The sequence below is a fragment of the Microtus pennsylvanicus genome, chromosome 2 (assembly GCF_037038515.1).
Source record: "Microtus pennsylvanicus isolate mMicPen1 chromosome 2, mMicPen1.hap1, whole genome shotgun sequence".
Classification (NCBI taxonomy): domain Eukaryota; kingdom Metazoa; phylum Chordata; class Mammalia; order Rodentia; family Cricetidae; genus Microtus; species Microtus pennsylvanicus.
The window spans coordinates 30246303-30258978 of NC_134580.1; the positions used below are offsets into that span (position 1 = coordinate 30246303).

General features: G+C 47.0%; 1 protein-coding gene across 1 annotated transcript in view; it reads left to right on the forward strand.

Annotated features, from left to right (window-relative positions):
• LOC142843398 (electroneutral sodium bicarbonate exchanger 1-like) overlaps window positions 1–8032 on the forward strand; it is a 37596-nt gene extending 29564 nt beyond the window's left edge. The window contains exons 6-10 of the mRNA XM_075960699.1: window positions 2969–3157; window positions 3994–4085; window positions 5613–5770; window positions 6563–6650; window positions 7676–8032. Coding sequence (XP_075816814.1) covers window positions 2969–3157; window positions 3994–4085; window positions 5613–5770; window positions 6563–6650; window positions 7676–7960 — 812 coding nt within the window. The 3' untranslated portion in view covers window positions 7961–8032. The remainder of the gene's footprint in view (window positions 1–2968; window positions 3158–3993; window positions 4086–5612; window positions 5771–6562; window positions 6651–7675) is intronic.
• Window positions 8033–12676: the final 4644 nt, after the last annotated feature.

Below are 12676 nucleotides of genomic sequence, written 5' to 3' on the forward strand. Positions count from 1 at the left end.
AAAAACAATAGCTAGAAGAGGGCCCTGGTGGAATTTTCTTCTTTCAAAGTGCAGGATTTTGAAGCATGAGTGTTTATGAGAGAAGAAATAATCATTATAAAGGCTAAATATGCAGGACTCCTGCCTTGATTGCTCACCCCTCTGGTCCCGGCACATAGAACAGGCAGGAGGACCAGCTGCTCACAGCTCAATGTGGCAGCCATCAGCATGGGGAGACATCGGCGCTGTCCTCTCTGTATAGGGGAGACTGAGAAGAGAGTGGTCATGTAATTCCAAGGTCAGATAGGTCAGGAATAATGGAATTAGGGATAGAGTGTAGGGCCTGAAGCTCTGGACATTTATCTAGAGCCCTGATGACAGAACCAAGTAAGACCTTCCGCAAACCTTGATAGTTTTAATGCTGGTGATTGTCTTCAGTGAGCAGTTAACTAATTTAAATAATACATTTTTAAACTTTATTATTTCATTTTATATTCATATTTTATCTGCATGTATGTCTTCTGGAAAAGCAGCCCATGCTCCAAACCACGGAACCATCTCTCCATCCCCAATTTAACCTTTCTTTAGGCTGCACTTTCTTTTCTTTTATATACTTTTTTAAATTTATTTATTTATTAAAGATTTCTGCCTCCTCCCTGCCACCGCCTCCCATTTCCCTCTCCCTCCCCTCATCAAGTCCCCCTCCCTCATCAGCTCGAAGAGCAATCAGGGTTCCCTGACCTGTGGGAAGTCCAAGGACCACCCACCTCCATCCAGGTCTAGTAAGGTGAGCATCCAAACTGCCTAGGCTCCCCCAAAGCCAGTACGTGCAGTAGGATCAAAAACTCATTGCCATTGTTCTTGAGTTCTCAGTAGTCCTCATTGTCTGCTATGTTCAGCAAGTCTGGTTTTATCCCATGCTTTTTCAGACCCAGGCCAGCTGGCCTTGGTGAGTTCCCGGTAGAACATCCCCAATGTCTCAGTGTGTGGGTGCACCCCTTGTGGTCCAGAGTTCCTTGCTCGTGCTCTCTCTCCTTCTGCTCCTGATTTGGACCTTGAGATTTCAGTCCGGTGCTCCAATGTGGGTCTCTGACTCTGTCTCGTTTCATCGCCTGATGAAGGTTAATATTCAGGAGGATGCCTATATGTTTGTCTTTGGATTCACCTTCTTATTTAGCTTCTCTAGGATCGCGAATTATAGGCTCAATATCCTTTATTTATGGCTAGAAACCAAATATGAGTGAGTAATCCCATGTTCCTCTTTTAGGGTCTGGCTTACCTCACTCAGGATAGTGTTTTCTATTTCCATCCATTTGTATGCAAAATTCAAGAAGTCCTTGTTTTTTAGTGCTGAGTAGTACTCTAATATGTATATATTCCATACTTTCTTCATCCATTCTTCCATTGAAGGGCATCTAGGTTGTTTCCAGGTTCTGGCTATTACAAACAATGCTGCTATGAATATAGTTGAGCATATACTTTTGTTGTATGATAGGGCCTCTCTTGGGTATATTCCCAAGAGTGGTATTGCTGGGTCCAGTGTTGGTTGATCCCGAATTTCCTAGGAAACCGCCACACTGCTTTCCAAAGTGATTGCACAAGTTTGCATTCCCACCGGCAATGGATGAGTGTACCCCTTTCTCCACAACCTCTCCTGCAAAGGCTATCATTGGTGTTTTTGATTTTAGCCATTCTGACAGGTGTAAGATGGTATCTTAAAGTTGTCTTGATTTGCATTTCCCTGATCGCTAAGGAAGTTGAGCATGACCTTAAGTGTCTTTTGGCCATTTGAAGTTCTTCTGTTGAGAATTCTCTGTTCAGCTCAGTGCCCCATTTTATAATTGGGTTGATTATAGGCTGCACTTTCAAGTATCCACTGGAGCTCAAGGTTGCAGCATCCCTGACAGTTACAACAATGCTGGGCTCATGGAGGAAGGACAGTAGAGTTAAGAGGGTAATCGTGGGCTCTTAGTCAGCCAGAGCTGGACGCGAACCCTGGCTCTTCGGCTTCGCAGGTGTAAGAGCTTGGGGACTTTTGTAAGAACCGTGCCTTGGTTTCCTTGTTTGGAAGAACTCTGGCTCAGAAGTTAAGAGCATTTGCTCCTCCTGCAGAGGACTCAAGTTTGGTTCCCAGGACCACATTGTGTGGCTCATGGCCACTTGTAATTCCAGCTACAGGGGAGCTGATGATTCTCTTCCAGTCTTCCTGGGTACCTGCACACATATGGGGCATACACACACACACACATAAATATAGATAAAAAATCCATTTAAAAATAGAATTTAAAAAAGAATTTTCATCAAAATGCCCACTTTTTTGAGTTTCAGTGAGGACTGGACAGATGAAAACCCCATGGTACAGTTCTGGGCATGCATTAAATACTCAGAGACCTCGTTCCCTAAGCAATGGTTGGAGCTAAGCATAATGGCATACTCACCGTGATTAAGTCCTACCTTAAAATTTTTTTAATTAATTAGTTTTATTTTATACGTATGAGTCGTTTGATATCATGTGTGCATGTACACCACATGCCTGGTGCCCTTGGGGGCTATAAGAGGGTGTTGGGTCTCCTAGAACTGGAATTACAGATGGTTATGACCACCATGGGGGTACTCGGAATAGAACCCAGGTTCTCTGTAAGAGCAGTCAGTGTTCTTATCCATGGGGCCATCTCTCCAGCTCCAGTAAGTCCCACTCTTGCAGAAAGGTCACATTAACCCGGGAATTCATGGCAGCCTACGTAGCATAGTGACACTCTGTCCCTAAACCATGTGTTCACGTTGTTGTCTCGTTGTTAAATAAGCAAAGGACGGTGTTCCATACCTACAAAACCCAAATGCTCCTTCAGACAGGAAGCTGAAACCACCTTGGTGACGCTAGGAGAGCAGCTCATCTCTGCCTTTTTCCCCTTCCCCTGCCACCTCATACCCTTCCCCTTGAGTTCCTGAACTCTCCGTCTGAGTGTTGCTGTGAATGTCTCTTTCCTAGACCTGATACTGGACCAGCAAGAACTGTTCAGTGACCTGAATGACAGTATGAGGGTTAAAGTGCGGGAAGCCCTTCTCAAGAAACACCACCATCAGAATGATAGGCGGAGGAACAACCTCATTCCCATTGTCCGCTCCTTTGCTGAGGTTGGCAAGAAGCAATCGGACCCACATTCCATGGACAAAGATGGTAAGGACTTGGGGGTGTCTCTCTTTTTCTCTCTGTTGAAAACACATTTGGGGACCAGTTGGCGATGCGGAATTACTGCAGGGCGAGGCTGTGACACTTAGGCCCCTGGACTCCTTGATGGGTAGTGAGCTGGGTGACTAGGATGCTCCCTTCTCCGTGTGCCCTTGGATAGCATTCCAGGGGGGACTGCGAGGTGAGGGATGTATCCCCTGTGCTCCCAGAGAAGGTGTAGCTCTGGGGAGAATGGTCACATCGATGAGGAGCTGGGCCAGAGAAGGTGAGCTGCAGCCTTGTCCAGTTAAACAAAAGTCTGCTTAGACACAAACTGCTGTGGTCTAGCCAGGCCTCCAGGCTTCTGCTTTGGCTCCACCCCCTGGAGAGTGTATGGCCCTGGACAATCTTCACATCGCACTTAATAAAGACAATGGCAGGACCTTCCTTCCATTTGTTGTGGGATTTCTGTGTGTTAGCTTAGGTCCATAGCCTGTGTACAGGCGCGGGTGGGCCCAGCTGTTAACCACTTCTCTTGCCATGGCTGGGCGAGGCCTCGCCTGCAGCTTCTCCTCCTTTGCTGGCAAGCTGTTTGCCAAGCTCTGTGCAGAGGTGCTGGCGCACTGAGGGTCAGGATGGCTCTCTGCAGAGAGAAAGGAAGATAGGAAGGTAATGGAGGACTAGACCTCTGCCTTCTTAGCACTGAGTGCAGGGACAGACGTGATGGACTCTGCTTCATAGTCCTCCCAGCCTGTAGAGGTCACAGCTGGCTGTGATGGATGGCTGGATCTGAGGGGAAGGAGGGGCAAGCCCTTGGCAGATTCTGTTTGACTGTCTCCAAATAGGTCAGACTGTTTCTCCTCAGTCTGCTCCAACTACGAGTCTTGAGGTGAAAAACGGAGTGAATTGCGAGCACAGTCCTGTGGATCTAAGCAAGGTGAGGAGACATGGCAGGTTGACTTCTAGACCGAAGGTTATCTGTAGTGGAGCCCAGGGTCTTCCGGAATCTTTCTGGGGTCTGGTAAGCTCCGATGGCTCATGAGCCTTCCCCAGGAGCAGCACTGCTCTGTGAAAAGGGACGCCATCTTCCTTGTTGTCTCCCTGTGCACACTCAGCCGGCCGACTCAGCACAGTGAAGGCAGCCTGCTGCTGAGCCCCACTGCCCCGGCTCCCGGTGCATTAGTGACCCTCTGGCACCTGCTGCCGTGCATCCTTCTCACTCTCGTCACTGTTGTCACTGCAGTATTTTGCCGCTGCCTCCTAAAGCTCGTGATGTCTGGCTCTTCTTGGAGGGCTGTGGCTGCTGCATCTGATGGAGCAGTCAGTATTTGCATGGAGAAATAACATGACCCAGAACTCCCGAGGCGCTTCCTCCCAGAGGAGCATGGTGGGGTGGGATGAAAGTTCTCGGACTTAAACTTTGATTCTTTTTTTTTTTTTTTTATTTTTATTTTTTTTATTTATTTATTAAGGATTTCTGCCTCCTCCCCGCAACCGCCTCCCATTTCCCTCCCCCTCCCCCGATCAAGTCACCCTCCCTAATCTGCTCGAAGAGCAATCAGGGTTCCCTGACCTGTGGGAAGCCCAAGGACTGCCCACCTCTATCCAGGTCTCCTAAGGTGAGCATCCAAACTGCCTAGGCTCCCCCAAAGCCAGTACGTGCAGTAGGATCAAAAACCCTCTGCGATTGTTCTTGAGTTCTCAGTATTCCTCATTGTCCTCTATATTCAGCCAGTCCGGATTTATCCCATCTTTTTCAGACCCAGGCCAGCTGGCCTTGGTGAGTTCCCGATAGAACATCCCAAGAAGGTGAACCCAAAGACAAACACATAGGCATCCTCATAAATATTAACCTTCATCAGGCGATGAAAGGAGACAGAGACAGAGGAGCACGGGACAGAAATCTCAAGGTCCAAATCAGGAGCAGAAGGAGACGGAGCACGAGCAAGGAACCAAGGAACTCAGGACCGCGAGGGGTGCACCCACACACTAAACTTTGATTCTTGAGTGGCTCAGTGGCTAAAGGTGTTGCTGCCTGAATTCTGCCCTGAAACCCACACAGTGGTGGAGGAACTGATTTTCACAAGGTGTTCTCTGGCTTCCATACATGGACTGCAGCCTGTGTAGACACACACACATACAACACCTAAACACACACCCCACACACTAAATTACATATAGTTTATATGTGCTATAAATGATAAATGTGTGTGTGTGTACACACTCATGCGTGTATTCTATACTCCGTAGTTGTAGTCAGAATTCTCTCCCTGAATCTTAATCTCTTCCCCTTTTTTTTAAAATAGTGGACTGATCTGATCTATGATCGCTCCATTCAGGGTTTTTATAAAAATCAAATAAAACAGTGAGGAACTCTTCTGTAACCTTGAGTGATACTTGAAGAGAATGATTGCCAGCGAAGCCGATGGCTCCTAAATTCTCAAAGGCTCCTGTGTACTTTCAGGTGGACCTTCATTTCATGAAAAAAATTCCCACTGGGGCAGAGGCCTCCACTGTCTTGGTTGGAGAGGTGGACACTCTGGACCGTCCCATCGTCGCCTTTGTGAGGCTCTCCCCAGCTGTGCTCCTCTCGGGCCTGACAGAAGTGCCCATCCCAACAAGGTACCTGGGTCCTGCCCCGAGCTGAGTGACCTGTGTGAGCACTGGCGCTAGCAGCTAGTTAGTACCAGAAGTTAGGGTGGGCCGTTCGGAGAGAGTGTTTAAAATTCCTTGGTGAGCTATGAAAGTGGGGGTGAAGGGAGGATGAGGGGTGGGGGGGAGTGAGTTCTAAGTTTTAAGGCTGTGACCATGAGTACTGTTGGCCTTGGAAGAAGAGCCCAGGAGAACAGGGAAAGAGCACAGCAAGGTCCAGTGGATTGTCACACCAGGAGGCCTTCGTCTCCAGGGAACTGTCTCTAGGGAAAGGTACTGATGTCTTTCCACAGTGCTGGCAGGACTTGGCTATTTGTGTGCCCCAAGGTGGTGACGTGGTGATTCAGAGCCCCACTGATTATAGAGAGTGCACAGATGTCCAGAACACAATTCACGCTCCTCTCCAGGACTTGGTCATTTCAACTTCTTATCCTTCCCTTTCTCTGTCATTTTCTTAATAGAACAATGGATGGGGATTAGATAACCTTGAATTTACACAGCGGTGCAGTGTTTTGAAAAGACATCCTTTCTATGGCTAGGAACTGTGTCTATGGTAACGCTAAGAAGCCCAGCCAGCCACGTTATTGAATGATGTCTTATTAATAGCTCTGAATGGCGCCTGGCCATAGCAGGCTGATGTTCTTCTTGAAGGCGGTGATGGTCTCTGTGTGGTAGTCGGGGCGAGGTTTGCTATTTAGAGTGGATAAGATGTCCCTTCTCCTTCTTTATTTATGTAGCTCCCTCTTTTGTGTGTTTTGGCAGATTTTTGTTTATCTTGCTGGGCCCAGTAGGAAAAGGTCAGCAGTACCACGAGATTGGCAGATCCATGGCCACCATCATGACCGATGAGGTACAGACCACTCTGCCTTCCATCCACTCATCTCGTAATTAGTGAGCATTTCTATCTCGCGGAAGCTGTGTGCGTTGTTGGGGATATGATAAGGACTGTGGCAGCATCTGCTGGGAAGCATCCGGGACTTCTCTAGGAGCCATTCAAAGAGAACCACACCCTCTGGGAGACTTTCCTTGCAGTTCCATTGCTTGTTTGTTTATAGACAGGTTCTTAGTAGCCCAGGTTGGCCTTGAACACCTAGTGCTGGGATTATAAGCATGTACCACTATGGCCACTTAACTCTCCCTTTTTTAAGTAATCCAAGATGCAAAGACATCATTTTCTGGGAGAATTATTATTGCCAAGTAAAATGTGTCAACTCATATTTAATGTAGCTCATGAAGCCTGAGTTAACTTTCTAGAGAATATAGTTAATTAAATATGTTGAACTTATTTGTATAAAGAAATACTCCTGTTCCCTGGAAAGAGAGGTTTGCATAAGGTCAGGCTGTGCCCTCGGGCAGTGTCATGTGGAGGTGTCATGGTCACTCTGTACCTGGTGAGGGCTGCTGTGCAGTGGTTCCAAGGCACACATCTGTGCGCTAAGTTCATGTATGGCTGTCCAAGGCACACATCTGTGCGCTAAGTTCATGTGTGATCTCTCTCTGGTCCTTTCACAGATGACCTCCATTAGCAAGACTGTCTATTTTCAGACGTGACTAAGAGAATTTCTGTGTCCTTTCTCCTGTGGAGACAATAAAATGACTTTAAGTGGTGTCTTATCTCCTTGACACAGGGTCTCACTCCGTGAGCCCACCTGGCCTTCCACTTGAGGTGCCCTCCTGCTGTGGTCTGGGGTGTGCCTGGATTCACGGGCACAGGCACCTCCGCACTCTGCGTTAGGTTCCTTTAAGCACTAAGTTTTATGTCTTAGATATCCATGCCAGAGATAAAAATCAAGAGGCTGTATCCATTTCTCAGTGGATATCGTTGCAAACACAGTAATGTTGAGTTTTCCTAAGGTGTTTTCCTCCCTTCTGTAGATTTTTCATGATGTGGCATATAAAGCCAAGGAGCGAGATGACCTTCTGGCCGGGATAGATGAGTTCCTGGACCAGGTGACTGTGCTCCCTCCAGGGGAGTGGGACCCATCCATTAGAATTGAGCCACCCAAAAATGTCCCTTCCCAGGTAACGTATGCATATAAGCTATTTGTGGCTGCTGTTCTTTCCACAGACAAGCAAAAGTTATGTCTGTTTATGCCAAATATACCAAGACTTGTCCCTGTTTGGGAGCTCTTGAATGTCAGACTAGGAATAAAAGACTAATCTGTAATAACAGGTAGGCCCTGATGTGATGAGATATCATTGTCTTTTGTTTTGTTGTTGTTGTTTTCTTTTGGTTTTGAGACAGGGTTTCTCTGTAGCTTTGGAGCCTGTCCTGGAACTAGTTCTTGTAGAACAGGCTGGCTTCGAACTCACAGAGATCCATCTGCCTCTGCCTCCCAAGTGCTGGGATTAAAGGAGTGTGCCAACCCTGCCCGGCTAAAATATCATTGTTAACTGGGAATGGAGTTCTCGCCACAAAGGGAAGGACTGATCTAGAGTGAAGGAGGGGAGAGGGAAAGTATTTCCTGGAAATACATTGTATACAAAATATTCAAGTTAAAAAAAAAACATGGTATAATGAAAGAACAAATAGGTTTCTAGTGGTTCTCTGACATACCGAGGATGGGAAGAGAGCTTCTGTATGTACCAGATGAGGACAGACATTTTTATCCATGTAAATTTGGCCTTCCCAGATGCCCGCCCCTGCTCTTGTCTCTAGTTTACAGAATTGACTGATCTAGGGTAATATTTTAAAGGTCGGTAAGACAGGGATGCAGACCTGAAACTGAGGCTGAAACCCATGTGATGCCCTATGCGTTAATCTCACCAGCTGGGAGGCAGACAGAAGGATTATAAATGCAAAGCCAGCCCGAGTTACATACCAAGTTCCATGCCTGCCTGGACTGTATAGTAAGATCCTGGCTCCACAAAACAAAACAACAAGGATTATTTGAATATGGCAGCACATGCCTTTAATCCCAGAACTCAGAAGCAAGAGATCTTTGTGGGTTCAAGATCAGTGTATATATGGAGTTTCAGGACTACAGAAAGACCCTGTCAAAGCAATGACAAAAAACAAAATTAATAATTGATTGAGGGAAGAAAAGGGAGAAGGAGGTAAAGACATCACGCACTAGTTGAGTACATGTACACACACATGACCACACATGTTACATACATACACACACACACACAAGCTGGGGTGGTGGCACATGTCTATACTTGAGTTCTCCCAAGGTCCTGCACATGTGATGTCTCTACTGCAAAAACAAATAGATACGTAAATAAAAGAAAAGATTTAAAGTAAGGACAGTTAAATCCACTACATTATGGAATAATATGGATCTGGGAAGAGGAATAAAAATTTCTTAGCCAGCCTCGGTGGCACATGCCTGTAACTCTAACACCTGAGAGGCAGAGACAGGAAGATCAGAAGTTCAAGGTCATCCTCAGTTAAATATTGAATTTGAGGTCAATTTGGGTTTCAAGAAATCATCTCTCGAAAATGAATAAAACCTTGCAGTAATAGCCTCAGTTATTAAGTAGACACACCTGGGAAGACAGAACCTCAAAGAGTTGCCTTCACCAGATTGGCCTGCAGACATGACTACAGGGTGTGTTCTTCATTGTTAATTCATGCAGGGGAGCCTAGTCTCATTATGGTGGATAATGTGATCCAGGGACAGGTGGTTTTGTTGTACAAGGAAGGTAGAAAGGCAGAGAGACAAAGCCAATAAGCAGCCTTCACCCATGGTCTCTGCTTCAGTTCCTGCCTCCAGCTTTGAACCTCAGCTTTCCTCATTGATGGATGGTGAAGTGTAGTAAAGAACAAACCCCAGTCTCCCCGAGTTGGTATCAGTCATGGCGTTTATCACAGCAGTGGAAACCTAACTAGGAAAGACCCAAAATGTGACTAGACCTCTCAGCCATTTCAGTCCCTTGGGGGAGCCTCCCATTGACTATCACAACAAAGACCAGTATTTCCTGAGGGTCTAATTCTCTACAGTGGTGCAACCACCCTAGAAGATTCCAGCCAGGGCTCGTTAAGATTAACCCCTTCTGGTCCTGACTGAAGGCAGGTTTTGCTGTGAGGCCACTCTACCTTGAGACCAAAGCAGGCTTGGTCCCAGCCATCCATCCCAGAAGGCTGTTCACATCACCCCTGAGAGATAAGCAGGGTCAAAGCACTGACAAGAGTCAAAGGTCACCTTCCAGAGCAGATCTAGAGCTGACAGTGGCTCTAGCAGATGTGATAACTCAAATGGACTCAACAGACATCGATAGAACATTGCATCCAAACAGAAAAGAAAATACCTTCTTCTCAGCACCTCATGGAACCTTCTCAAAAATTGAGCACATACTGGGTAACAAAGCAAACCTCAACAGATACAAAAAATTTGAAACACCCCATGCATCTTATCAGATCTCCATGGCTTAAAATTAGAATTCAACAGCAATGCTAATTCCAGAGCCCACAAACACATGGAAATTAAACAATGCTCACCAGCCACAGGTCTCCTTGACTTCCAGGTTGCTGGATGAAAGCAGGCTATGTAGATTCAGGTACGGGTTCAAGGAGATGCGGTAGTCCTTTGGGGGCTCCTCCAACAGTGACAACCCAAGGAGGGAATTGACAGGTTGGGCACCTGCCTGGAGGTACCCAGAGGGGAGTCTCCCAGGATCTCAGGTTTCTTCTGACTCTGGGTGTGCAGGGCTAACTGGAGCAGGGCAGTGGACAGGGTAGGTCCGCTGAGCCGTAGCATGGAGTGGGCACACCCAAAGGGCCCTGCTGGCCACTGGCACTTCATGCAGCAGAGGATTGAGCAGCAGTTGGAGGGAGGTAGATGGGCCCAGATTGTCCAACAGCTGCAGGACGTTTGGCTCAGGCGGGAGTCCCTTGCCTCGATTGGGAGCCATGGCCTGGGCAGCAATGAGTGCTGTCAGCATGCTGCGGCCAGGAGGACCTGGAGCACAGAAGGACACACGAAGGTGACTGTCACCCAGGTCCAGGCTACCTGCCCTCTGGTTCTGCAGCCTCTGCCATCTCTGCTGTCTCATACTCCAGTACTGCAAAGCCCCTCAGCTGCCCACCCTGGCCACATGGCAGGTGAAAGAAGGTGGGTATATCGACCGCGGACAGTGCCTGGTGCAGGGCATCCACGTCATTGAAGCCAGGTGGCAGATGGTCCACACAGAGGCACCGGGAGTGCAACAAGGCAGGAGACAGCGGCCCAGCATCTGTGCAATACACATACAGTGTTTAGGGGCTCAGTGGTTTGCACAGTAAATCAGCCTTGCCCTGGCAGCCGAGCCTTTCTTAATGTACTCTGCAAGCCATAGCCCTTAGAGTGGCCTGTGCGCTCGCTGTACACTACGAAGCAGCGCTCCAGGCTGCCAAAGGGCCGCACCAGCTCCTCACACTGTGCCTGGGTCAGGCAGGGCGGCAGCTTGGCCACACACAACAGAGCATCTGTAGGCTGCAGCTGAACTGACAGCTCCGGCTCTCGAAGCCGGCTCTGGTGGAAGGCCTTGATGGCAGCTTAGCCTGATCCCCTTCCAGCAGGGTCACGAAAGCTGTCCCTTTGTATTTGTCCACCAACTGTCCTTGAGTTCATAGTCGCTCAGAAGATCACAATAGCCTACTTCCTGGTTGGTCAAGTCCCCCGGAAGGCCCCGGATCAGTATCATGGCAGCGGTTATGAATCTGGCACTCAGTAGTTCCAGGCGCTTCCGGATCTATTCCGGTTCCAAGGACAGCAGCTCCTGTTCAGGTGCTCATCGATAGGCGGTCCACAAAGTTTCCCCTTTGGCCTCTGCCTCCAAGTTGACCAGCGGCCAGTGAGTCAAGAACTTTAAATCTTTGAAGGAAGAATTTGAAGAAGACACTAGAAGATGGAAAGATGTCCCATGCTCTCGGGTAGGCAGAATTAACGTAGTCAAAATGGCAATCTTACCAAAACCAATCTACATACTCAAAGCCACGTGTATCAAAATCCCAGCAAAATTCTTCACAGACCTCAAAAGAACAATACTCAACCTCATATGGAAAAGCAAAAAGTCCACGATAACCAAAAGAATCCTGTACAATAAAGGAACTTCTGAAGGCCTCACAATCCCTGACTCAAACTCTACTACAGAGCTACAATACTGAAACCGTCTGGTATTGCCATAAGAGCACACAGGAGGACCAATGGAACTGAATCAAAGAATGGATATCAATCCACACACCTACAAACACCTGATATTTGACAAAGAAGTAAAATATATAAAATATTAAAAAAGAAAGCATATTCAACAAATGGTGCTGGCATAACTGAATATCAATATGTCGAGGAATGAAATAGGTCCAACTATCGCCATGCACAAAGCACAAATCCAGAAGGATCAAAGATCTCAACATGACACCAATCACACTGAACCTCATGGAAGAAAAAGTGGGAAATACAGACATTCCAGTAAAAAATGTGGTATGGACCTAAACAGAGAACTCTCAACAGATGAATCTAAAATGGCTGAAAGACAATTAAGGAAATGGTCACATCCTTAGCCTTCAGAGAAATGCATATGTAAATAACTCTGATATAACATCTTATGCCTGTCAGAATGGCCAAGATCAAAACACCAATGACAGCATATTCTGGAGAGGATATATGGTGGGGTAAATGGTACACTCCTGCATTGCTGGTAGGAATGAAAGCTGATACTGCCACTTTGAGCATCAGTATGGTGATTTTTCCAAAAATTAGGAAACAACCTTCCTCAAGACCCAGCAATACCACTTTTGGATATATATATCCAATGGATGAGCAATCATACCACAAGGGCATGTGCTCAACTATGTTCATACCAGTATTGTTTTTCGTAGCCAGAACCTGGAAACAACCTAAATGCCCCTCGACTGAAAAATACATAAAGAAAATGTGGTACATTTACACA